Source organism: Melospiza melodia, chromosome 4 (assembly GCF_035770615.1).
Source record: "Melospiza melodia melodia isolate bMelMel2 chromosome 4, bMelMel2.pri, whole genome shotgun sequence".
In the NCBI taxonomy this organism is placed as follows: Eukaryota; Metazoa; Chordata; class Aves; order Passeriformes; family Passerellidae; genus Melospiza; species Melospiza melodia.
This window is the reverse complement of record NC_086197.1, coordinates 88,905,078-88,929,597: the sequence shown is the minus strand read 5'-3', so window position 1 is coordinate 88,929,597 and position 24,520 is coordinate 88,905,078. Positions and strand designations below refer to the sequence as shown.

At 42.4% G+C, this 24,520-nt stretch overlaps 2 protein-coding genes across 8 annotated transcripts in view; both read left to right on the top strand.

Moving 5' to 3' along the window:
- The window catches only part of KIF21A (kinesin family member 21A), an 87,493-nt gene extending 80,615 nt beyond the window's left edge, over positions 1 to 6,878 (top strand). For all 7 annotated transcript variants that reach the window (XM_063155468.1, XM_063155467.1, XM_063155466.1 and 4 more), the window contains 3 exons: positions 700 to 870; positions 3,671 to 3,870; positions 5,632 to 6,878. In XM_063155468.1, coding sequence (XP_063011538.1) covers positions 700 to 870; positions 3,671 to 3,870; positions 5,632 to 5,725 — 465 coding nt within the window. In that variant the 3' untranslated portion in view covers positions 5,726 to 6,878. The remainder of the gene's footprint in view (positions 1 to 699; positions 871 to 3,670; positions 3,871 to 5,631) is intronic.
- Positions 6,879 to 8,423: 1,545 nt separating this feature from the next.
- Positions 8,424 to 24,520, top strand: part of LOC134418036 (sucrase-isomaltase, intestinal-like) — a 60,100-nt gene continuing 44,003 nt past the window's right edge. The window contains exons 1-7 of the mRNA XM_063155886.1: positions 8,424 to 8,469; positions 11,222 to 11,456; positions 11,914 to 12,016; positions 12,103 to 12,248; positions 21,854 to 22,022; positions 22,628 to 22,724; positions 23,754 to 23,866. Of these exons, the coding sequence (XP_063011956.1) occupies positions 8,424 to 8,469; positions 11,222 to 11,456; positions 11,914 to 12,016; positions 12,103 to 12,248; positions 21,854 to 22,022; positions 22,628 to 22,724; positions 23,754 to 23,866 (909 nt within the window). The remainder of the gene's footprint in view (positions 8,470 to 11,221; positions 11,457 to 11,913; positions 12,017 to 12,102; positions 12,249 to 21,853; positions 22,023 to 22,627; positions 22,725 to 23,753; positions 23,867 to 24,520) is intronic.

Sequence of the window (24,520 nt, the reverse complement as noted above, 5' to 3'; positions counted from 1 at the left end):
GGTGGTTTAAAAAGTTACAGCTCATCTGTTCTTTCAGCTCAGTCTCACTCGGTGAGTTCTGGTTCCCTACAATGCAAAATGAATCAGGATTGCTTACACTGCAGCAGCTCCAGCAACAAAGACCTGATGGGATTGATTATGGCTTAAATTGTTGAAGCAACCTTTCTTAAAGAGTTTGTTTTAACACCCCATTCTTGGAGCACAGACAAGGAGAGAGGTGTGTCTAGTACATGAAAAGCAAGCATCAGTGTGCAACAGTATGTAACCCTTAGCAAAACAACTTGTCCAGAAAAAGCATATTAATGCCTCTTTCTGAAGCTACTTAGCTGTGCAATTCTCCCAGAGTGAGTTATGTTTCCCAAACTTACTCATGAACTTTGTTTCTCTAACCCAACACACAGGGTATATATGGGCCCTTCCTGTGAAGCTGCTGTGTATATGATATTCAAGTAGTAGTAATTCTTCTTCCCAGAGCAGTCTTCTCTGAGGTCAGTGGAGTATTCCCACTTCAGGCAAGAGGTGGAAGAGGAGAAAGGAGTGGTTCTGGTAGATAAATTCTGTCAAATATACATCATCATACTGTGGCCTGTAATAAGACTGTAATAGTTTTTTTTTTTCCCTGAAGTTATTTGCTGCATGACTTTCAAGCAGGTTAGATGGCAGAAAATTTCATATAACATATTTTATTATTTATTTTAGATGTTTGATGTGACTGAAGGAGCTCTTGGAAGCGTGAGTCCTACACATAATTTTGAACCTCCTCATTATGATGGCATTGAAGCACTTGCTATTATGGGAGATAACCTTTTTAGTGGCTCGAGAGATAATGGAATTAAGAAGTGGGATTTGTCTCAAAAAGACCTTCTTCAGGTAATGAAAAAAATCATGCAGCCGCTGTGACAGTCACGCTGTAGAACTGTTTTCAGGCTGTATAAATGTTCAGGCTCATACAATGACTATTCACATAGACACTGGTGCTTTTAACAGGGAAGGCATAGAGCACTGGCTAAGAAAGAAATGAATAATGTACTTGATCTTTACATGCAGTTGCTTTTCTCTTCTGTGCATGTAGCATCAGGAAATTCCGGTGAAGTGGTTATCCTGTTTTAGCTCTGAGTACATGGGGGTTGTTTTTCTGCTTTAGAATAAAAGCAACATTTGCCTCATCTGTGACTGGAATCACTGGATACTTGTCTTTGACAAGTTAGTGAAGTTTGGATTGGGAACTCATTAATGAGAAACAATACTTTAGATCAGTATACAGAGTATTTTCTTGTGAAGAGGTTTTACAGCCTATCTCACTCCACCCAGTCTTGGACCTTAGATCATCTCCTTATACAGTGCAGATGTTATGTATACAATGCACTCACAATAACACTTGCTTTCAGAACACATTTGCTGTATGTTTTTCCTTATGTAAAAAGGAAAAAAAGGGAGTGGGTGTAAAAGGACCTCAAATCTAGGGAAATCGCAATTTGTTTGGCATGAAGAACTTTGCTTTTTGTCTACCTGCTGTAAGCTGGTCTGTTCTTCTAGGTCTTATGAGAAGTTCTTGAGGTATAGTTGTGATTGTTTAACTTGAAACTGAGCAAGAACTGGAAGGCAGAAAAACAAATACCAAAAGAGAGTGCTGGTTTTGCAGTAACTTTTAGAGAAAGGAGGAGCATGCATTTAATATGCAGACTGATAGCAAGGAAATAAATAAAATTTTAAAATCCTGGGACATGAGAAAATAATGGACTAGCTACTTTAAAAAGAAAATTTATATACGGGCATAATTAGTATTCCATAAATATATAAACTTTCTTGACCGTCGTTCAAAACCATCCAGTTCAGTGCCAGTTCCTTTTCAGAATACTCCAAAGACTTCACAGTTAAAATAAGGATTCATAAATTTAGCATCTTACAGAAAATCTTCACTTGCCCATACTGGGACATCTGCCCTCACATCTGTCTGTCCAGAAAAATATGCTAAGGATCTTGTACCAAAATCATAGGCACTGGAAAGATTTTGTATTCTCAGAGTGACTTCATTAAAGTTTTAAGGAGTGTCTTCACTCTTGCATTTTAGGCTCATTAAAAAATTATGCAATATGCATTTTTGCTATTGCAATTAATTTAACATCAGAAAGAATACAGGATCAGGGGTGAATAAGTATGTAAATTGGACTAGCTATATAACTTTCCTTGTTTTCCTTTTGGTATATGGGCATGATTTCTCTACTTTGCCTTCCCGTTTGTTGGTTTGAAAATTAGAACTTGATAAGAATAATCTCACACTTCTTTCATTTCTATAAAATGCTGAATGTTTTTCAATGAGATGAGACTGAAGCATTTGACAGAATAGAAGTAATTTTTATTCATGGTCTTTTATAGGGAATGAGAAATGCTGTTGCTTTGCTAATCATGTGATAATTCAGAGTGGAAGGGCCCACTGGAGGTCACACAATGTAAAGTTGTCCTGCTGGTTCAAACAAGGCCAACTTTGTAGTTAGGTCTGGGTTCTCAAGGCCATGCCCAGCTGAGTTTTCAAAACCTCCAAGGTTGCAGACTGAACAGCTGCTCTCCTTAATCTACCCAGCAACAAAACCTGAAACAGAGCCAAGCTGCTTTACAGCAGAAATGCTAATGTTGCATCAGAAGTTCTGGTTTGGCATACACATGTTGACCAGGTTTGATCCCCTGTAATTAATGAAAATCTCTTAACAAGCATGCTATTCAAAAGAATTTGGAGATCATCTGCTTCACTTGATGTTGCACATCCCAAGTCACAAAACCCTGTTGTGACAAAATTGGGATTTATACAAACCACAACCACCCCACCCCCCTGCTGCCATTCCTAGTTTCATGGAATGCTGCAGAAACAGACTACCAGTGCTGTTGTAGCTGTGTATGTTATAAATGAAACACTAAGGTAAGTTCCTAGAAAGCTGAATGTACTCCATTATGAGCAATGCAGCAATGCAATTCTTACCAAACTGAACCAGAGAAAAGCCACATTTGGTATCCCCAAAAGACAGCAAATTTTGGCTATTATTTCCCCATATTTTTATTTTTCCCCTTGTATTTATTTGTGAGAACAACAAAAGGATGTGGTTCTCAGCTGGTCTGTGCAGCATTTTGCTTTCTGAATGAGAACTAAAATGCTAGTGCCCTTCCTCAATAAAGAATTAATGTGTTTCTGTGAAGTGCAACATCACAAAATCAATGTATAATGTGTAGTGGGAAAAGAGGAAAGAAAGAAGGCAAACACAGCTTCTGTCGTCCTGGTGTATTTTTGTGCAGTTTTTTGGATTTTCTTTCTATGTGTTTTGTAGCAGTTACAGAGACTTGAAACATATACAGAGACCATGTGTTCAAAAATGCATTCAAATATGCATTAGAAAATATGCAGACTTTGCATTATCCTAAACTGATTTCTGTTCCACATTAGGTCAATTGTGCATATTACATTTTTTTTCCTGTTTTGCAGTATTATTTCACAAAAACAAACACTCTTGGAAGTTAGCACTGTCCTTGCTCTAAAGGTGCAGAATCCACCCAGAGCCACGTAGCAAAACTGCTGCAGGACAAGGAATCAGGTTTACAACTTGGGATTTTTCCACTTCTGTGCTTGTTGCTCTGGAATTTTCTGCAGCCCTGTGAGACTTGTGTGCCTTCTCTCTTTCAGCAAGTCCCCAATGCCCATAAGGACTGGGTTTGTGCTCTTGGCCTGGTGCCCGGGGTGCCGGTTCTGCTCAGCGCCTGCAGGGGAGGCACCCTCAAGCTCTGGAACGTGGACACCTTTGCACCCATTGGGGAGATGAAGGGACATGACAGCCCAATAAATGCCATCTGCACCAACTCCAGCCAGATTTTTACAGCAGCAGAGTGAGTTCTTCTCCATGCATCTTTTCTGTGTCCCCTGCTAGAATCCTGTCCATGCACGTGTGTTTAGGGCATGTGTAACTCACTGCACAGAAAGCATCAGGAGACCTTGTCCAGTCCATGCCCCTCAGTGCTAGTATCTATCACAGCCATCCCCAAAGTGGGGTGCTTGCACCCCAGAGGATGCACAGCATGACCCACTGGGGTGCTGGAATAAATTATTAGAACTCAGTGGTATGTCTGTATAATTAACAAATACACACAGCAGTGTGGGCTTAAAAAAATTTTAGTGGTAGGGGGTGCATGATCAGAACAGGTTTGGAGACCACTGATCTACAAGGATGGCAGGGAGAATTTGGCAGTACTTGAGAATTTTATAAACTTTCTGCAGTTTACTATTTCCTGGTGAGACTAATTCCTTACCTGTGCAAATTCTCCTAAAAGCCATGGCACATGCCTGTTAGTTTGTGCTTGGTTTGCTTTTAAGTGCTGGCATACAGCAGAAGCTTTGCAAGCCATCCTACTGTCCTGTAAACACCTTGATTTGAATATTTGTTTGCTTAGTAAAAGTGAGCGAATTGGGGACCTGAAACCTCAGGGGAATTGACCAAGAGAAGTACCTTGTTATGGAGAATATAGTTGCAGGAGATGGCAACAGAGCCTCTTTGTGGTGTAGTCTGAACACAGGAGCTGTGAAAGCTGACGTGTTGCATTCTTGTGCCAATTGTGGAAGCTTCTGGCCTTCTGAATTACAAGCAGGTCTTTCTGAATCATAGCAGGATTTCAAAATTGCCAAGTTTTCATATTTGGTGGTCAGGTTTTATGTTTAATCACTAATAGGTAGGGGTGTAGAAGTCAAAGCTTATGTCTGTGTTTGCCTAAAAATTATTAATCCTTTTAGAACATACATGCATCTGAAATTCTTTTTTTTTTTTTTTTTTGTCATTAAAAATTTTCAGTCTTTTGGTATTTCTAGCAGTGGGCTTAAGGTCTAAAAAATTTAGATGGTTCCTAACAATTTACAGTGAAATGAAGGCACAGGTCAGAAAACACTTTTAACTGTCACAAAGTCTGCTCAGCCTGCTGGTTTCTTTTGAGGGAGTTGTGAGGAATATATGAATCAGTGTTGGCTAGTCACTCAAGTTAATGTTTATGAGAAATTCATAACTTCCCTTTCATGGAATAAATTGCTATTTAACAAGACTAACTCTTTATTTTACTTCTAAATTATAACAGCATTTTGTGACACATTTTATGTGATATTTTATTTACACATACTTTAAAATTGTGTAAATAGTGATTTTTTTCCAAAAGTACATAACTACAGTCTGGGCTTCTAAACATCAGCTCACTGGTATGTGCTATCTAGCAATTTGCCAATGGGTTTGGGTTTTTTGGGTATTTTTTGTTGGAGAGTTAGGACTTCATATTTTCTTATGGTTTTGTGCTTTTTTTACTTATGATAGACTGACAACTCTTTACTTTTTTTGGCATAAAGTCTTTATACATTCTTAGATGGCTGAAGGTCATAGCCAGTGCTGTGATAAGGTTAGGGAATCTTCAGCGTTGTACATGTAAAATTACGAAGTCTCCTGGAGATGGAATAACCCTTGCATGTCCATTAAAGAGCTGGTATTTTGCCAACAATACCTTTCTGAATAAGGCACTCAAGCTTTTAAGGAAGTGTCCCTGGCCGCCCCTTGGCCCTCTCTCCCTCCCCAGTGTACTCACAGTGCTCTAATACTGCTTTGTTTTGGTTTTCAGTGATCGCACTGTGAGGATCTGGAAAGCTCGGAATATTATAGATGGACAGATCTCAGATACAGGAGATGCAAATGAAGATCTTGCCAGTAATTGAAATTACAGGGGATAAAGGAATAAATTGATCGATTTGAGGTGCACTCTATGCAGTTTGCTGCATGTGTAGTAGTTAAACACTGATGACTGGAATGAACTGAAAATGCGTGAACTCTTCCACTAGACCTGCTGTCCTTAAAATATGTACTGTATTTAATAACCTCTTGGTAACATGCTTGAGTCTCAACAGTCACATGTATCTCTATATATTATGGCTGAATTTGTATGCATATGTAATACTTGCAGTTTAAATTAACTGGAATTCAGTCTTCTGTAATGACCATCTCAAAATTATAACCTGAAATATATAACAAAAGTGCTCTGCTGTGTTTCACTCACAAGTATGATCAGCTGTTTTGCATTTTAGGGTAACAGAGGAAGGAACATGTCCCAGGAATAAGCCTTTGATCATGAGAGGCAGTTTGAAGATTTTAAAGGTCACTTCCACTGTTGTTAGGAAAGCGGAGTGAATAATAGATGGGAAGAAGCTGTTAACAGTACATCTACCTGACATGGCTGTATCCTGCTAACAGCAAATGCCATATGATTTGTGTGTTGATAGCATATAATCTGTGTTGACCAAAGTTGTGCAGCTGTGTGTACTCTGTGCTCAGGACTAGAACACAAATGCCCACAAATGGCTATGTTTTGTGTTTTGCCTATGTTCTGCAATGACTAGATGTTCATAATGTCATGATAAATATATCTTAATCTATTTTTCTTACGGATTTGTTTCTATCATCTCACATTTTCTTTTTTTTTTAAGCAAATTGTCTTTCCTTTTTATCTAATTTTATATGCTGCTAAATGTATTTTAAATACACTGTTTTGCAAACCTTGGCAGTTACTTTGAGAACTGAACCACGTTTATTGGGAAAAGCTATGTAAATAGATGGTTGTATAAAGAAAATATCTTATCTTGTGCCTGTATGACTTTTGAAGCTCTTGGAACCTGGATATTGAGGGAGGTTGTATAATTTACCCAACTGCTCTGAATATTAATTTGTAAATTCTGCAAATTTTAAAATTTTATGTAGATTCAGAAACAGTGTTTGGATATTGAGGTTTTTTGGTTGTTTTGTTTTTATTTTTCAGGAAATATCAGTCTGTAAATTATAGCTTGTGTAGGTAACAAATAAAGATGTGAATGTGAACTGCTTTTTTGTCTTGTCCCTCATACCTCCTTATAAAAAATTCACTTCCTTTGCAAAGGTGTTGAATTTAAACCCACAGTTTTACACTGCAGTAGAGTAGCTTGGTGAGCACCATAGCCCATATATCCCATGTCTGTGTTCTCCTTGGCCATTATTTGTGATTTTATAGTACTTAGGAACCCTAGGGGGATTCCCTCACACTTAGTACAGTACAGACATAAAATGAAGCAGGTGACTCCTGTTCCTATGAGATGACACCTCCCTTGCCTTATTGCATATGGTCTGTCAAACAAGGAAAAGTGCTGATGCCTCTTACTGATCTTGGAGGAATTACTTCCTTCTCTGCTCAGCTTGAAAGATGAAAATGCTGCTTGCAATTTGAGGTTACCAATGTGTTCCAAGTTTTGATGGAGATGGGCGATGAATGATATATATTGGTTAAAAACAATGTATAAATTAGTTAAAATAAGCAGCAGCACTACCACTTAGTGTTTGTCTATCATGCTTTTTAGCTACTCAAAGGGTATAGACACAAATTATTTGGGACTATGTGACAACCTTGAGCAAATTCCAGTGGAGAGTGAATTTACACATAAGACTCACATGAGAGGCTTTTTGTGGAGGGTCCCCATTCCCCTTGGCCCAGCAGGTGTTGTGCCAAGCTACACAAATGATACCAACAGCTTGGTGACCCCTGTTTTTGGGGCTGGACACTCATGGCTGTGGGTGCAAGATTCATATGAATATTGTGTTTTGCAGCTGCAGGACAGAAGCCCTTGCAGCCCTGGGAAAAGCCTGCCCTCTGTCCAGCTGCTCGACTCTGAGCACATGGGGCTGTGTGACCATGGCCTGAGCTGCAGATCTTCCTCTCCAGTGATGCCTGGCACTGCATATATTTAGTTTGGCTTATTTCCTGATAGGCACTAATGTTACATAATGTAGTCATAAAAAATATTTAGTTTTAAATGTTTTTTTTTTTTCTTCCAGAAAGATATTCTACCTAAACCAGGTCTTACCGTAGAACAAAGCTTTCACACTTTTGCTCTGAAAGTTCTTGCCATCAAGTACTTGGAAGAAAAATGTCATTTCGTAAAGGTCACAGTATCACTGTCTTGTTTTAATGGAGAATTCTTTGACTGTTTTTCTCCAAACTTCATCTGTGCTGTAAACCCATATACATAATAAAAGATAATATTAAATCAGAAAAAGGTAAGCACTGCACTCCCATGTCTGAACATGTTAGTGTTAAATAAAAAACAAAGGTGGTCTCCGAAAAATTAATTTTCTAAGAAGTCATGGAAAAATCACATTTTCCTCTCAAAGCTGGAATTCAGAAGTTGAGCAAAGTGTGTGGAAAAATTAGACTGTATCTCACCTTATCTGCTTAGATACAGTCAAGGTCATGTGTAACAAATAATCTCATTAAAGATATGAATTCTAAGAACATATTTGCAATGCTTCTGATTGTGTATCAGAACAAGTGCTTATCGTGCCTCTGACTTGTATAAAATGCTTCAGACTGCCTGCACAAGTCCTCCTTCAACCATGGCAAGGATGAGGAGCCTGTGTTTCTTGGCTGTTGTGCTTGCAGGTAAGTACACCACATTTGTATTTTGTCCTAGGCTTCATAAGCAAAATATAAAAGTGCTAACAATAGAAGAGCTGTTAAAAGAAATTACTGTTTTCCATAGAAAAGGAGAGAACAGGCATGGCACTGGCTCCACCTGAGGTGACTGTGGGAGGACAGCAGAGCTGACTTGTTTAGAAATGTGCCCTAGTCCTACAGTGCATTCAGCACTTGGGCACCAGCATAGTCAAAAGGGAATCAGTGGGATCATTCAGCTCTGAAGATACCTATTGCTTTGTTAGGGGTTTTTTTCTGTAATTTTTACTCCAGCATACCAGAGGTTAATTTGGTCCAGAGAGTAGTAAAGGGAGAATACATATTATTTTGTTGCTGAAGGATGAAACCTCTGCAGCAAATGCCTTTGAAATGTACAGATGAACCAAAAATGTAAATACTTATATTATTAAATGAAAAACTGTGTGGTAATACTTCAATTCCTTCCTTATGCCTTAATTTTAATCCAATTTTTCAAAATTAAAGTGAAGGTTTTTAAAAATCAATGAGGATTATTTTTCACCTATATCTTTCCAACTGCCTTTCTTTAGCTTCTGTTCCCATGGAAATTATCATGGAAAAGCAGCAAGTAGCCATAGGTGTTGCTATATATTCAACTGCTTGTTTGGATCTAGTCTTCATATGTTTACAGACATGAACTGTAAATACAGTAAAAATTATGGTTTTAAAATTATTTTTAAAAGTAGGGAAGGAAAATTGTATTTTCCCACTTGCTGTGATCACATTTGTACTACAATAGAAGTAAATCCAGGAACAAGGGATGAATAAGGTTGCAGCCTTATTCAGCTGCTCACACCTCCAAGTCTTTGTTTTTAAAATTTGCTGGAAAATGTAAGCTTTGCATTAATGGGAGAAAAAATGGAAGAAATTTCTTGGCTCCTACTCGGGGAATGTTTTTTTCCTTTGAACTAGGTTAGTCATTCACAATCTCGTTCATAAGAAGTATTTTGAAAGTATTTTACAATACAAATTAGTTCATAAAAGTCTCCCACAAACCTATCCTGTGTAAAATGACACTACATTAATAATCTGCTGTGGTGTGTTCAGTCATACTCTTCTTGATTTCAGCCATGAAAACACTAATGCTGCATTTGACTCTCACTAGAAAACACACTCCAGACCAAAATGAAATGTGATGGGTTTTGTTTATTTTGTGCTCCAAGAAGAAATAATTGCAGGAGTGCAGAAGGGTATTCATATTCCTATTATGCTTTGGATGAAAAAGAGGATAAGAATTTATAGCTTTTCTATGTGATGTATCATGAGGGGTGAATGCTGGACAGAGAGCAGTCAGCCCATGGGACCTGACACTCTGCCCCACCAACAGAGGTGGAAACCAATGGTGCCTGCCCAGTAGCTGGTGCAGGTTAACAGCCAGATAATTCCTGTTAACTCCAGCCTCCAGAAGATGATAATGAGGCACGGGGGCAGTGAGCAGTGAGCTCTGCTGAGCAGCCAGGGAGCATCAGACCTGAGTGTCAGATGTTCCTGTCTAAAAGGGGCATGAGAGTTTGCTGAAAAAAAAATGTAGGTGGCACTCCTGCTTTTCTGTGTTCATATCCCCCCACTTGGAAATCAACTCTGGCATTGCAGCATGATGGCATTCTCTAGCAAAAATCTACTATTTCATTCTGTAACTTTCCTAGTATACATAATTACTGCTTGTGCACATCTGCTTGTAGAATTTTTTTCTGTGGAGAAGCCCAGACTGCATCAGCAATCATGTTTTAGGCTTTCAAGCACACAACAGTCCGCATAAAAAAAAAAAAAAAAAAAGAAAGCAGAGGTATTAGTCATTTTGTAGAAAAGGGCAATTATCGTTCAAGTAGATTTAATCTTGGAATATTGCTGTAATGACTAAAATTACATAAATTAACTTCAGAATAAGTATGCTGCCAGTGATATGCCTGCTCTCTCTGAGAATATTTACCAACAGCAGTTTGTCAGCACAGCAGGGAGCTGGTCTTGTGGTCCCGCTGCTCTTCTGAGGCTCTCAACCAGAGGGCTTGACTTGCAGCTGTAAAAAGGGCAAATTTAGCACCTTACTCACAGTTTCTTTTTCATGATGATTCTGTGAATGACTAATATATGCCTTTTACTGCTGGCATCTTCCCTTTACTCATAACCATACCTATATTAAAACAAACTACTAATACTATGTAGATACAGTTGTCAGATACAGAAAAGAAACCCAATATGAACATACACTCACTATTTTTCTATTTATACCATACAAGTACATGCTGCTTGTCACATACTTGTATCTGTATAGTTAGAAAACATCTGTGAATAACATAATTATACAGAAAATGTAACATTTTGATATTGATAGCAGTCCTTACTGAAGACTCCCTCCTGCTCTGCCAGCCTGCAGTGTTGCTCTCATGCCTCACCAGCAGCTTCATTATGCTGCTATTTAACTTTGTATGAGTATTTCAAGCGAGTCGTGCTTCAGCTGAGCACAGGCAGCTCTGAGTGCAGAATAATGCAGACCCAGTGCCTCGGCTTGTAAAAGAAAGTGGCTGCTGCTCTTGCTCTGGTATGAGTAGGCAGCTGCTAGGCCAGTCCTAGTTCATGGGATAATGGGTACCAGCCCTAAGACGGGGAGAAAGCACATCCAGAACCAATAATATCTGAGGTTTGCGGCGCTGCGGGGTTTTTGACGCGGTTCCCTGCTGCTCTGACGGCTTTTCCCCCTCAGCCCTGGGCGGGTGCCTGGGCGAGGAGCAGGACGCGCAGTGCCCCGGCAGCGTGGCGGTGCAGAAGCGCATTGACTGCCACCCGCAGCCCGGCGCTTCCCGGGAGGCCTGCGAGGCCCGGGGCTGCACCTGGTGCTCCAGCGACGTGCCCAACGCTCCCTGGTGCTTCTTCCCGGAGAACAGTCCCTACGGCTACGCCCGCAGCGGGAGCCCCGAGCAGACCGACAAGGGCTGGAGGTGAGTCCGTGCGGGAGGCTCCCCGGGTGCTGCAGGCCGGCACTGCCCCACGGCCCGCGCTGCCGCCCCGGGCGCTCTCCCGAACACATTGCCCCGAAAACTTTCCTTCCCCAGGGAGGGAAAGGGACACCCTTCTCTGTGCATTGCCAGAGAACTGGGGCTTGTGCTCTCGCCACACCTCAGGTGAGGAAACCAGGTGCAGGCACAGAGTGCTCCCTCCTGCCCTGGCAGCTGTGTCTCAGCAAACTACGAGGTCTCCTTTCTTTGGTGGCCTCTGTTTTATCCATTAACATCAAGGAAGGCCTAAACTGGCCTCAGGGATTATCTCTCTCAGTAAGTCAATGATTTATTTTTAAAGAGCTGCCACAGTGTAGCTGGGTGGTTCCCCTGGCCTGCCCGAGGGTGGTCTCAGCCAGTGATCCCTCGTGGTGGTCACCAGCCCGTGTTTGCACTGCAGAGTCACGCTGAACAAGCGCCAGGCCTTGTCCCTCTTCGGAAATGACATTTCCCCGATCGTCTTTGAGGTGGAGTTCCAGACCAAGGATAGACTGCGGTTCAGGGTGAGTGTTTGGGGGTTGGAATCATTTAACCAAAGCACTGCCTGCTAAGGAGTGATCTGACCTGCCCCCTGCTCACCTCGCTCTAGCTCTACGACCCCAACGCGCAGCGCTTTGAAGTCCCACTGAAGATCGATGGCCCCGGGGTCACTGCTGAAGAAGCCAACTATGAGGTGGAGTTCTCCGATGATTCCACACACTTAAAGATCAAGAGGAAGAGCACTGGCACTGTGCTGTGAGTACTACACATGATTCATATTGCTTTTTGTAAAAGTTAGGTGTGATGAGGTGAGCACTCTTTACCTACACCCTGTTGCTTGTGTCTGTGGGACAAGGTGTAAATGCAGATTTGTGCCTTGTCCTGGAAGGACTTTCATTATTAATGGGGGTATGTGCCCGTGTAACAGACAATTATCTATGTGCATGTATAAAAGTTTATGCAGTAAGTCAAAAAACTTCTGAGGCTACAATTTCATGTCTTTGGATGCTGGTAAACTCAACTCATCAAAGCACTGAGCTAAGATTTCTGAAATTTGAGTGTCAGGAACTAAGTGCCAGATCTCCTGACACTCTCCAGCAGGCAGGTCTAGGGAGGTCAAAGCAGTGGAGGCTGTAAGCCTCTGATTTCCACTGATGTCACTGAGTGGCACTGGCTCTAGTTGTCGCTCTGCAAAAATACCATTTGTTTTCTCAAGCTAGTACTATAAGTTTAACTTCAGCAAAAGCTCCTCTCACTAACAAATGTCACCAGGTGTCACAATTTCCGTTTTCCTTGGCTTCCATCAACACATCTCTAGTGCATAATGCTACTTAGAAAGAGAGTCCCAATCAAGGTGCATTCCTGGCAGCTGCTTTTAAGAATGCAGCAGTGAGCAATTTAAGGATGGCTTAACATGAGTGATGCAAATGAGACCATACAGCCCCAAGAATGGTCTGCAGGTGGAACCATCATGCTGGGTTTTTAATGAGCTGACCATCCTTTTGAACTACAGTCTCATGGCATCTCTTTATACATGTCACAGTCAATTCTGTAAAGTCTTATTTATGCAAGCTATTTTAAATGCATGCATTATGCATTACTCTAATAACAAAAATAATTTAATTTCTCATTAGACTTAACAGCTCTGTGTAAACAGTGGGGTTTTGTTAAAGGCCCAGTTTTCTTCTTCTTCCTGTAAAGGCTTATTAATTGGAATGCTGGTGTAAGGGGTGAATGCATAAGTGCCTAGCTCATGACCCATTCTCATTCAGCCCTCCCCACCTTCACCCAGACCCCAAGGCTTTAGCCAGGGTTGGTCAAACTTGAGATGTCCCAGCTAAGGGGAGGGACTGCCGTGGAGCAGATGCAGGGTCTGCCAAAGGCACAGCTCCAGTGACAGGCAGAGGGACACAAGTCAGGAGAGGGACACAACCCCACTGAGCAGGTTTCCAGGAGGGCACATTCAGTGCCCTGCTGTGGGCCTGGGGAAGCCTCCTGCATTCCCCTCTATCTCTTTGTGCAGCAAGGCCCGTGCCCAGCAGCAGCAGCAGCAGCAGAGGTGTGGGTGCAGCCGTGCTGTGCTGCAGAGCCCAGGGAGGCAGAGGGCAGCCTTGGTTTGCAGCACTGGCACAGCAGCAGCAGTGATGCTCTGCTCTCCAGCATCCCATGGGAAATTGTACACTGCCTCCAGGCAGGTAAACGAGTGCTCCTGAAACCCAGCCAAGCCCAAAAAGTGGAAATTGTGGGTGAATATAATGCACAAATAATGGACTTCTATCCTGCAAGCAGTGGCAAGGCTGCTCCCAAAATATCATCACCAGCAGAGACACAGGATTTTGTGTACAGAAAGGGAAATTGTATGTTCCTGGGAATTCTGGTTTCATGTGAAAGGGCACAGCCAATACTGTAGTCTAAAGGATCCTGTCAGGGAGCCATTCCTCTCACAGCTGAATGATATTCAGTTTAGTTGTATTCCCTGTGTGAGGAGCAAAAATGCTTCCCCTTCATTTGTTTGCCTGTCCATCCTGTCAGAGTGAGGAAATGCAGGTGCTCAGAGATAGCTCCACAACCTGTCTTAGAGGGATTTGCAATCTCCTTAGCTACCAAAAGAGCTGTGCAGATGGAATCTTTCAAAACAGGAATGCAGGTTATATATCCTGGCCTAAAATCTATGGTTGGCTGCATTTACTTTACTGGGAGGATGAGCCCTCAGCAAGCAGCATTATAGGAACATTCCCATCAGAGGCTGCACTTGACTGCCTGGGTCAAGGGGTGCACTGGTGGCATCTGGCAGGCTAAGTAGATTTTCATGTTAGTTCAACCTGCCCAAAGGCAGGTTTGAATGCTGAAAACCAAATCTTCTCCTTTGGGTTCCTCCAGAAGTGGGAGCAGCTGCTGCAGGGCTCCCAGGCACCGAGCTGCACAGGTGGTGGTGTCTGTGCCCAGGCCAGGTTAGGGCAGGCTGTGTGTCCCTGAGAAACAGGCAAGTGCCTGACACCTGGAGGGACTTCAGCCTCCTGCTTTAGGATGTGAACAGCAATGGCCTTCTGCCTCAATGAACAGCTGAGTCAATTGTTGATTTCTGTGTGCACACAAACACTGCTCAGAACAATCAATGTGGGCAAATAAAACCTCTTCAACAGGTGCTGCAGTTGCACTCCCCAGGTGGGGGTGGATAATAACTTGTGTCTGCAGCAAACCAGGTCAGGGGTCTCTCCTGGACCTTTTAAATATCTCTGAGGAAAACTTCCCCATAGTAAAGCAATTCCAGATCCTCAGAAATCTGCTTTCCCTTATGCTTCTTATCCCTTGCTAGCAGAGCCATGCTGCTGGCTGACCTACCCCCCAAGAAAGCCTAAATCCCTCATGATGCCCAGCATGCTCTGGCACACCTGACAGTCCGCCTGGGAAGGAAGCAGCCTGTCCCAAGCAGAAACACAGTGTAGGTTTGGGTGGCTGTTTCAAAGCCCCCACCTGTGTTTCCCCGTCCTCCTTTCCGAGCTGCAGTCTGTCCTTCCATCCCTGGCTTTGTGCTGGGAAGCAATGGAGTGTCAGGCTCCTGTCTGCTTGACAGAAAACCCTATCCCCACTCTGGTACCCCTGTGCACAAAGCCTCCTCCTTGTGAGGAATGATTTCATTCCACATTAGAAATGCTGCAGGGGAGAGGCAGAGGAGGCTTTGAGTGTGATTTAAGGGCATTTCTCACACTCACTGCATGCAGGGAGACCTAGCTGAGCTACCCAAGGAGGGCAGGACAAACTCAGGGCTCCATGTAATCACAATAACAGGGGAAGGGAGTAAACTGTGTGAGGGGAGAGACATTAACAACTGATTGCAAACCTCAAGCAGAGCCAGGAGCAAGAATAAAAGGCCAAGTCCTGCTACATTTTCAGCTTGCTCCAAGCTAATCAGCTGACAGCTGCTGCTTTGCCTGCATGGGGTGAAAATTAGACAGAGTCATGCAGGGAGATGATCCAGGCACTGCTGGGGGCTGCTGGGACCAGGAGCTCTTGGGCTGCCTCCCTTTGTTCTCCCAGCAATGCCTCTTGGCTTACTCCCTCTTACTTTTCTCCCTCTCATCCACTGCTGTCTGTTCTCTGTCCCATCCCATCCTGCCTCCTTCTGCTCTGCTATTCTCCCTCTCCAATGTTCCTGCTCTTTTCCCACTAGCCAGGCAAGGTCCTTTACTGTGCCACTAGCTATGCAAAGCCATGGGGGTAAAGAGGTGCCATGTCCTCACATTCACTAGGGAGATGCCAAGGGGATCAGATGAGACACAGCAAAGCTTCTGCTCCCATCCAGAAGTCAGGTGCTTTCTCCTTTCCACAAGAAAACCAGAAACCTGCATCTGATTTAAGGCTGCAAGTCACAGTTCTGAACCATGAGGGTCAGGGACTAGTGCATGAATCTCCTGTCCCAGAGGAGAAGCTCCCAAACTACCAGCATTGTTGGGCAGTGGAGACTGCAGGGAGCGTCCTTTTACTCCCATCATGGAAAATAAGGATTTGGCAAAATTGGTGTGGTCAGTGGAAAAATGTGATGTCCAGAGATTGGCTTTAGTTTAGTAAATCTTTGCTTAGGATATCCTGGTTGATCTTGCAGCTCTTATGGGAAGCTGTCCTGTGCTTGGCCAAGATCCTACATTAGTAAAACAGGAGAGAAAATCCTGTGTTGTACTAAGGCAGGTGAGCAAGCTAAAGAGCCTGTGGGTTGTTTTGTGGCACCTACACTCAGGTTAAGCACTGTTCTCCTTGCTGCTCCTGCCACACTGACAACAGCAACCACTGGAGGAGGTGCTATCAACTGAGAGCATGAAGGCTCCAAGAAAGCACAGATTTTCTCAAAAACACAGTAAATGGCTGGGAACTGTGCTTTAAGACAGTGATAAATAACAAACACATGCTTGTTTTGCAGTGTGTGATTACTCTGTGGGACTCATTGCCCCAGGGCAGCACTGGCACAGGAGGCCTAGCAGGATACACATTCAGGCATAATAAAAAAATCATCTGTAGGAAAATAAAACTCCCAAATGCTTCTGTCTCCATGCTTCACAACATCAGTTAATTCTATGAAAACAGCCAGAAACTTCCTCCATAAGCAGATTATTGCAAGACTGGCTCTGAGTGACATCTTGTGCCTTCCTCTGTGGTATCTGGCCTGGGCCATTGCTGGAGACAGGCTGCAGAGGGATGGACTACTGATTTGATTCTCCACTTTAATATCCTGGCTTTTCCTTCATGATGTCACACACATAATGGAAGGCAGAACATTTTTTTTGCAAGCCAGATAGGGACTACTTTCTATTAAGCATTTGGAATACCTCATTTGCTATTGCACTTGGGAATATACTACACAAAAAAACTAATAAAGATTTTCCCTAATTTCCAAAAAGGCTGCTGTAGAGTTCAGCTGCCTTTTTTTATTTTTAGCACAGACACCACTTACCACGAAGGTGTTTTACATAGGCAAGGCTATTAGAATGATTTATAATGCTATTGTCATAACTGCAGTTTTGCTGGAAGCAAGGGGAGGAAATTGTATGCATCACGGATAGAATGGGCTTGTTCCTAATTTGTAGGAGCCATTATTTTAGTCTTCTAATCATTAAGATTTATGTTACCTAGCCAAGAAATATTGTAGGTATATCACTTACCAAGTGTTTTTTTTAAGCATTGTATATCCAGTGAGTTATAGGACATTTCCTGATATCACACAATGAATACAGTAGAAGTAGAGCAGAAATGTGTCAATAACTGTAAATATACTCTGCACTTCTTATTTTTTTATAAATGTCACGTTTGTGGAAAATCTGTTGATTATTCCTGCTGATTTTCTCCACCTACTTGACAAATCACCTTTAAGTAAGATAAACATATCAAAATTCATTCTTGGTGGACCTTCTGCACTCCAGTGGTGTCCCAAGAGTTACAGCTAATAAGGAATACAGCTGTTGTGAAAAACTGTTATGGTTAAACCCCAGCCAGCTGCCAAGAACCACACAGCTGCTTGCTCACACCTGACTGAAAGATGGAGAGAATCAGAAGGGTAAAAATGAGAAAACTCATGGGTTGAGACAAGAACAGTTTAATAACAGGGAAAAAAAGTAAAAGTAGTAGTAGCAATAATAATATTATTAATAATAATAACAACAACAATAATAACAGTAATAATAATAATAATAATAATAATGTAATTAAAAGGAAAATAGCAGAGATAAAACCCAAGAAAGAAAAGTGATGCAAATGACAACAATTACTCACCACCATCTGACTGACACCTTCCACTCCCTGAGCAGCAGTCTCCCAGCCAACCTTCCTGCTAGGTTCAATGCTCACACGAAGCCATATAGTATGGGATATCCCTTGAGGCCAACTATCCCAGCTGTGTCCCCTCCCTGCTGCTTGTGCAGCCTCCTTGCTGGTGGGGCAGTGTAAGGAACAGCAAAGCCCTGTTGTGCTCTGTTAAGAATTGCTCAGCAGTAATTAAAACATCTCTGAATTATCAACAGCTTCCAGCACAAATCCAAAACATCACCCCATACCAGCTGCTATGAAGAAGGTTAGCTCCAGCCAAAACCAGCAGTCAATGGAAGTATTTTTAGCAATCTGAGATCTGGGCTCCTTAGGTGATGGTCCTCAGCAGCTCCAGTGTGCTGAGTCAATCAGTTTATTTGAGGTTCATTTGAAAATAGAGTGTGTACTCCCCACTCCCTAGGGGGCTTTAGCACTTTATGGGCAGCCTGTGCATACTGTGGTAGCCCAGGCCCTCTGGAAGGGTGTGCCCAAGCTTTGCCAGGAGGCTTAGACTCCCTTTTTGGGTAGCTGTGGGAAGTTACAACTAAATTTGCACACAGATAATATATGGGGTGGTCTGGAGGCCAAGAAAAGCAGATGTTATAGAGGATGTTTTCTCCAAGTGACTGAGGGGACCAGTTGTGTACAACTTCAAATAATGAGCTCAGTTCGCCAGGATTCCTTGCAACGGGAAGGAAAAAAAAAGACCAAACTGCTTCCGACTTAAAATTACTTTTGAATGTCCAGATAATGCACACTGCCTGTCCTAATGATGTATCATATCTGTGTCCCAAGTCTGCTCATTCTGGAGCTTGTGTCAGACCACCTTCAGAAGTGCCACCAGCTGGTTGCTCATGGCAGGTGAATCAGTGCTTTGGGCCACTGCACACCCTGCAGCCATTGGCCTCCAATAAACCTCAGCAGAGTATTGTTCAGAGAGGTAAACCATCATGTCCAGTTCACATTACAAAGGGCTGATGATTGCACTCCTGAAAACCATCTTGTACAGCCTTTTAGTCATCCCCCTCAACATTGTGACAATGTTAGTCATGAGCTTCAACATGAGCAGGATGTTTTATCTGTCTGCTTACTCACCTTCCTTTTAACACTGCTTCCTTGGTCCACTCCAGTTATGCTTCATCCTGATAGCCATGGCTTCAATGCTGGTGTGACACTAGTTCCCTTGCTGGTCAAAAATGTTAATTTTTACAGAGACCTTTTCAATCTGAGTCGTTCTTTTTTTTTCCTGATAAGAGGTTAAAAATTAGAGTTTTACTCTTTAGTATAGTGCACTGTATATGGAAGAAAAGAGCAGCTTTTATCAATCAGACTCCTTGGACAGGAGGACTGCTCAAAGACAATGGGCCAGGCAGATGTGTGGGGAGGCTGGTTTGTATTTCCATGGGCAGGAGTGCTCCTGCCACAGACACACTAACAGCTTATGACTTTCAGCAGTAAATGTGACTGCAGCTATTACCTCTTGTGCAAAAAAGAAGGGTTCTTGTCCTGACAGACTTTGCCTTGTTTAACTTCTATCAGGGGCTGCATTTTTGACAGTGAGCAACTGTTCAGCTGTATTTTTACATTTTTAAGACCCCTTCTGTTGTCCATCACAGTGGTTTTATGGTTCATAGGACTCTTGAAGGAGAACCATGCAAATTCCTGCAAGCATAATGTCATTTTATGCTCCCTCCTGTTTTGTTCCTTCTATTTGCTTTAAGCCAGCAGGAGGGAAGGTGGGAGAAATATGACATTTTCTTTTATTGCATCCAAGGTTTTAAGGAATGTCATTTTTTTTTTCATTTAAATGATTGCTCCTTGCCAACACTACATGAGCAAACACATAAAGTAGCACAACAGCTACCATGGTGTGCTGGAGAGCACAAGGGCTCTGGAAGCTGCTTGGAGTGAAGGCAGAGAATAGTGCCAGGGGAAAACCTGTTCATGCTTTCCTTCAGATGGAGATGACATAATGATGCCCAGGAAAAAAAAAGAGAGTCATTACCAGCCTTTTTATGTCATGGTTAATGCTATATTTAGTGCCTAGCTATGCTGGCATGCAGAGGTCTAGGGAAGGACAAGGCTGATGGGGAGCTGTGCTGGTGGGGGTGGCAGCCCCAGGGAGCTGAGCCATGGAGGGGTGCAGAGCAGGGCGCTGTTATGGCAATGTCATGCAGAGGTAGAGTTGCCTGAAGGAATGCATGAGTCAGAAACCAGTTTCTCCACAACATGCAAAGATATGGTGGGGCAGAAGGCTTGTTCCTAGGGCTGTCATTTGCACCACCCCAGTGACCCTCCTGGCCAGGAAGGGGACTTGCTGAGCTGCAGTAATACTTTAATGAAGTTATACTTTAATGCCATGGTAACACTAAGAGTTCTCATGACAGGAAATGTCCATGCCATAATGTGGGTGCCACAAATATACAAAGCCTCATGCCCTCTGAACAGACATCATGGGGAGAGCTCAATGACTTAGGACAGATACTTAAACTTTTCAAAAGCATTTCCCCTCTGGTATAGTTTGAGGTTTTCTTATCCCTCTGGTCTGCTCAGAGCAGTGACCCTTCCTGTCTTGGCACAGAACAGAGCTGTGTGACAGTTTTCCTTTGGGCAGGAATACAGCTCCAGAGCCCATCCCTATTCTTGCACAGCGACTGCTTCTTGCAGAAAGGCCTTTATTTGTGAAAGACTGGATCTAATTCTCAGGGATGTTTTGCATGCACAACCCTCCTAAAAGAAAATAATTTTATTCAGTACTGCATGTAGGTGGAGATGATGGAAAGGAGGGAGGGAGGGGTTCCTGCTGGCAAAAAAACATATCAAGAGTTACATACAAATTCTTACTTCTTCTGCTTGTAAGAAAGGACAAATAGACTTCTAAAAAAAACACACAGACCCTTTAGTACCTGTGTGTGACTTTGGATGTGTCCAGGAAAGTTTAGGGATAGCTTGTGCCTGAGTTTTGCATGGAGAGGCAAGGTAGTGCCTATCCATGAGCAGCTGTCCTTGCAGCCTCGAGGAGAGAGCCTGCCAGTGTGGTGGGAGCAGTGGTGCCCTCCCAGTCCTCCCAGCAGCAGGGACTCGTCCCCGGGAAGGGGTGCTGGTGGCACAGGGGGCAGGCCACTCTCCAGAGTGCTCTCCTCATGAGGGTGGAGCTGCTCCCCACCAACACAGCCCGTCTCCCATTTCTCTGATTTACCAGTCAATTTGATCAACCATTTAATTTTGTCAAAATCATTGACAGAAGAACATTAAAAGGGGAGTTATGCCACTTCTGTGCTCTATGGCTTAGGCTCATTTATTTTAATTAGCTGTAACAAATTCATGGTTAAACAAGGCTCGAGAGGGTGCTATCTAAATGAGCTACTCATGGCATACACATGACCATTAACAAAACACTTCTCCACAGCTTGACTATGTTATCCCCCATCTAACTTGCAGCTCATTATAGCTTTAGAGATAGGAAACAGAATGTAGCACCTAATTAAAATGTGAGCCTGTGTCCACAGATGATTCAATAGAAATAAATGCATTAAGCTGGTGAGAGAAGCAGGAGAGTCATCACAATAAAAACATCTTGTTCAAGCAGAGTCTAGAGAAAAGTATACCTCTATTTTAGGCACCTGCATGAAGTTGGGGGTATTTGGGTCTTGATACAGCAAAACATTAAAAAAAGCTGATAAAATGTCTGTTGTTCTCATTAAGTATTCTGAACTCCACTGTGTAATTACAATTTTTAGCCTTTCACGTTGGTTGTCATAGAAATAGCATAAGCAACCACTTATTTTGATAATAGATTTATAGTCTGTCTTCTGTTGTTTTAGTTGCTCTTTTCAAAAATTATATTGATGCATTCTTTTTGCATAAGTAGATGAGATATCTTCAACTATTGCAAGATGAATTTAATGTGTTAGGTTAAGCACTTTAGACACATGCATAAAATTTAATGAATTTTTAATACTGTTATTCTCCAAAATACATAAAGAGTATAAATAGCCAGACATGAACTTAGAATAGTACTTTCCAAAGAGAAACAAACTAATTCTGGCTGGCTCTGTTTCTCACAGGTGGGACAGTCCCCTGGTTGATCTGTTTTTCTCCAACCAGTTCCTTCAGATCACCACCGCTGTGCCATCCACTTCTGTGTATGGCTTTGGTGAACACGAGCACCCAACCTTCAAGCACAACATGGACTTTGTTACCTATGGCATGTACGCCAGGGACCAGGCACCGACGGTAATTCACTCTGCAGCACTTTGTCCTAGCTTGTGTCACCAAAGGGAGGTGGCAAACATGGAACGTCACAAGCTTCGCGGGTATCATCAGTTTTAGTTAAAGACAAAGCCGTGAATGTTTTGAGGGAACTTTGAAACCTTTTATCAGAAGCTTTCTCACAGTGCAGTTTTCAGGAAAAAGTATATTGTGTGCCAAGATCCTGGTTCAGGAGAGCTTTGCATTTCATGCTTGGATCAATCCCTGTTCATCCAAACAAGCGGGACTCCAGCAGGACTCATCAGATATTTGGCTGAACTGGAGTCAGTGGCTGAGTCTGTTTTAACTAGAAAAGTGATTCTTACTCATGCCATTTTGAAGGATTTAGCAGAGTATCAAAGGTTTAAATGGGAAAGGCTAAAAAATTCCATTGTGATACGGCAGAAAAAAAAAACTTTTTCAATCAATTTGACTTTGCACAAATTTAGATGAAAAAATCTCCAACCTTTCAAAATAAGTCTCTAACTATGAATTAATTTATTTCCTTGTCTGTGCATGTGTATCTACCTGACAAAAGCTACAAAAAATAGCAAAGTCAAGTGATAGTTCATGTGTTCTTTATGTTTCAGTCATTTGCCAACCTCTATGGAGTTCACCCTTTCTACATGTGCGTAGAACCAGACGCCAATGCCCACGGTGTTCTCCTTCTGAACTCCAATGCACAAGGTAAAAAGATATAGGAATTCTCTAGATGGACTGTATATAGAAATATGATAGATTAGTAAATATCAAATACTGTTTTACTGACTGCTTTTTAATGTGATACAAACATAAGTGACTGTGTGGCTAACTAAGCTTCCAGGACGAATAGATTTTTTCCAAAGATTTTTCAAATGGATTTCAGTAGAATGAATTTTTAACAAGGAATTTGGACATTTTTAGGCATTTTCAGGGAAAATACATTCTTAACTTTTTAATGAAAATATATGCAAATAGAGAGAAAGAAGAAGGTGGAAGAAATTTCCTCTGAGATTGGCATAACAAAATCAAATCAGTTTAGGTTAATCCTATATTCTGTCTTTGGAGAATAGTTTTGTGTGTTGCCATGGTCACCTTACTGCATTAATGTAGTGGTATAATTTCAGAAAAGGAGAATCTTCACTTAGTCTATAAAATCAGTTTCCCCTGGCAGACAATGGCTTTCAATAAGATTAAAATAGCATAGAGCAACCCTAAACACAAACTTGTTGATCCTTTGTATAAATATGAAACGGAGACAAATGGATCTATGCAATTTACTCTGTGTGGGTTTCTGTGAGATATTGCTGCACCATGCCAATCTGAAAGCAGAGATTACGGAAACACTGGGCCTGCCTACCTTCAGGCTCTGTTTGCTCATCCAGTCATACCCACAAGGTGCACAGAAGTGCCCAGGGTGCACAGCTAGGGTGGATGGAATAGGAGAGAATATTTCAGTTGGACTGGACATGAAACATACTTGTAATACAACTGCCTGAACACTTCAAGGCTGACCAAAAGCTAAACCTGTTGTTAAGGCATTGTCTAAATGATCTTATACACTGACAGGTTCAAGGCATCAACAACATCTCTAGGAAGCCTGTTCCAGCATTTGCCCACCCTCAGTAAAGAAATGCCTCCTGATGCTGAGTCTCAACCTCCCCTGATGCATTCTTGACCCATTCCCATGTATAGTGCAGAGTTGGTTTGTGCTGAGGGCCTTTTTTTCCCTTTTAGATGTTACTCTGTCTCCAAACCCATCTTTGACTTTCCGCACTATTGGAGGGATCCTCGACTTCTATCTCTTCATGGGACCAACTCCTGAGAACGTGGTTCAGCAGTACACTGAGGTCAGTAGAAAAGTGCTCCTGGCTCATGGAGCAGTGCCTTGTGACACAGTCCTGTCAGTATCTGGTAGTATCAGTGGGTAGTGCAGGCAGAGCTTTGTCCTGATCCATTTGTACAAAGCTGCAGCTTCAGATCCGAGGGAAAGCTGGCGTGTGCTCGAGCATCTGTGAGCAGTCTGAGTGTCACAGGCAGGCTGGCTGTTCAGTGCACACTCCAGCCTCTCCTGCAGTGTGTCAGGATGGGATGCACTAAAGGGATGCAATGATTAGAGAGATATCTGTCTAAGCTTACTCCTCTCTGGGCTGTCACAGTTTTACAGTCTTTGCTGTATGACATGACTGCATTTTGATGCTGCAGGCCAAGAAAACAAGCTAGGCACAGATGGGAATGTTTGGGAACTTTACATGTGCTGGATTTCAGAGATATTGAATGGACTTTGAAGTCTTCAAGCCTTTATTTGCCAGTGGAATTGCTTGCTGATTTTGGAGCCATCAGGCCGGTTTTCACTAATGAAAACCCATATAATTGCATTGGAGAGCATGGATGTATAACGCTGCATTTACTGCTGTCTCACAGAGTGTAACTACTTGCTATCCAATTGCCCAATGTTTTCCAGAGAACTGGGAGTACACATGCCAATGGCTGATTTGGAAGTG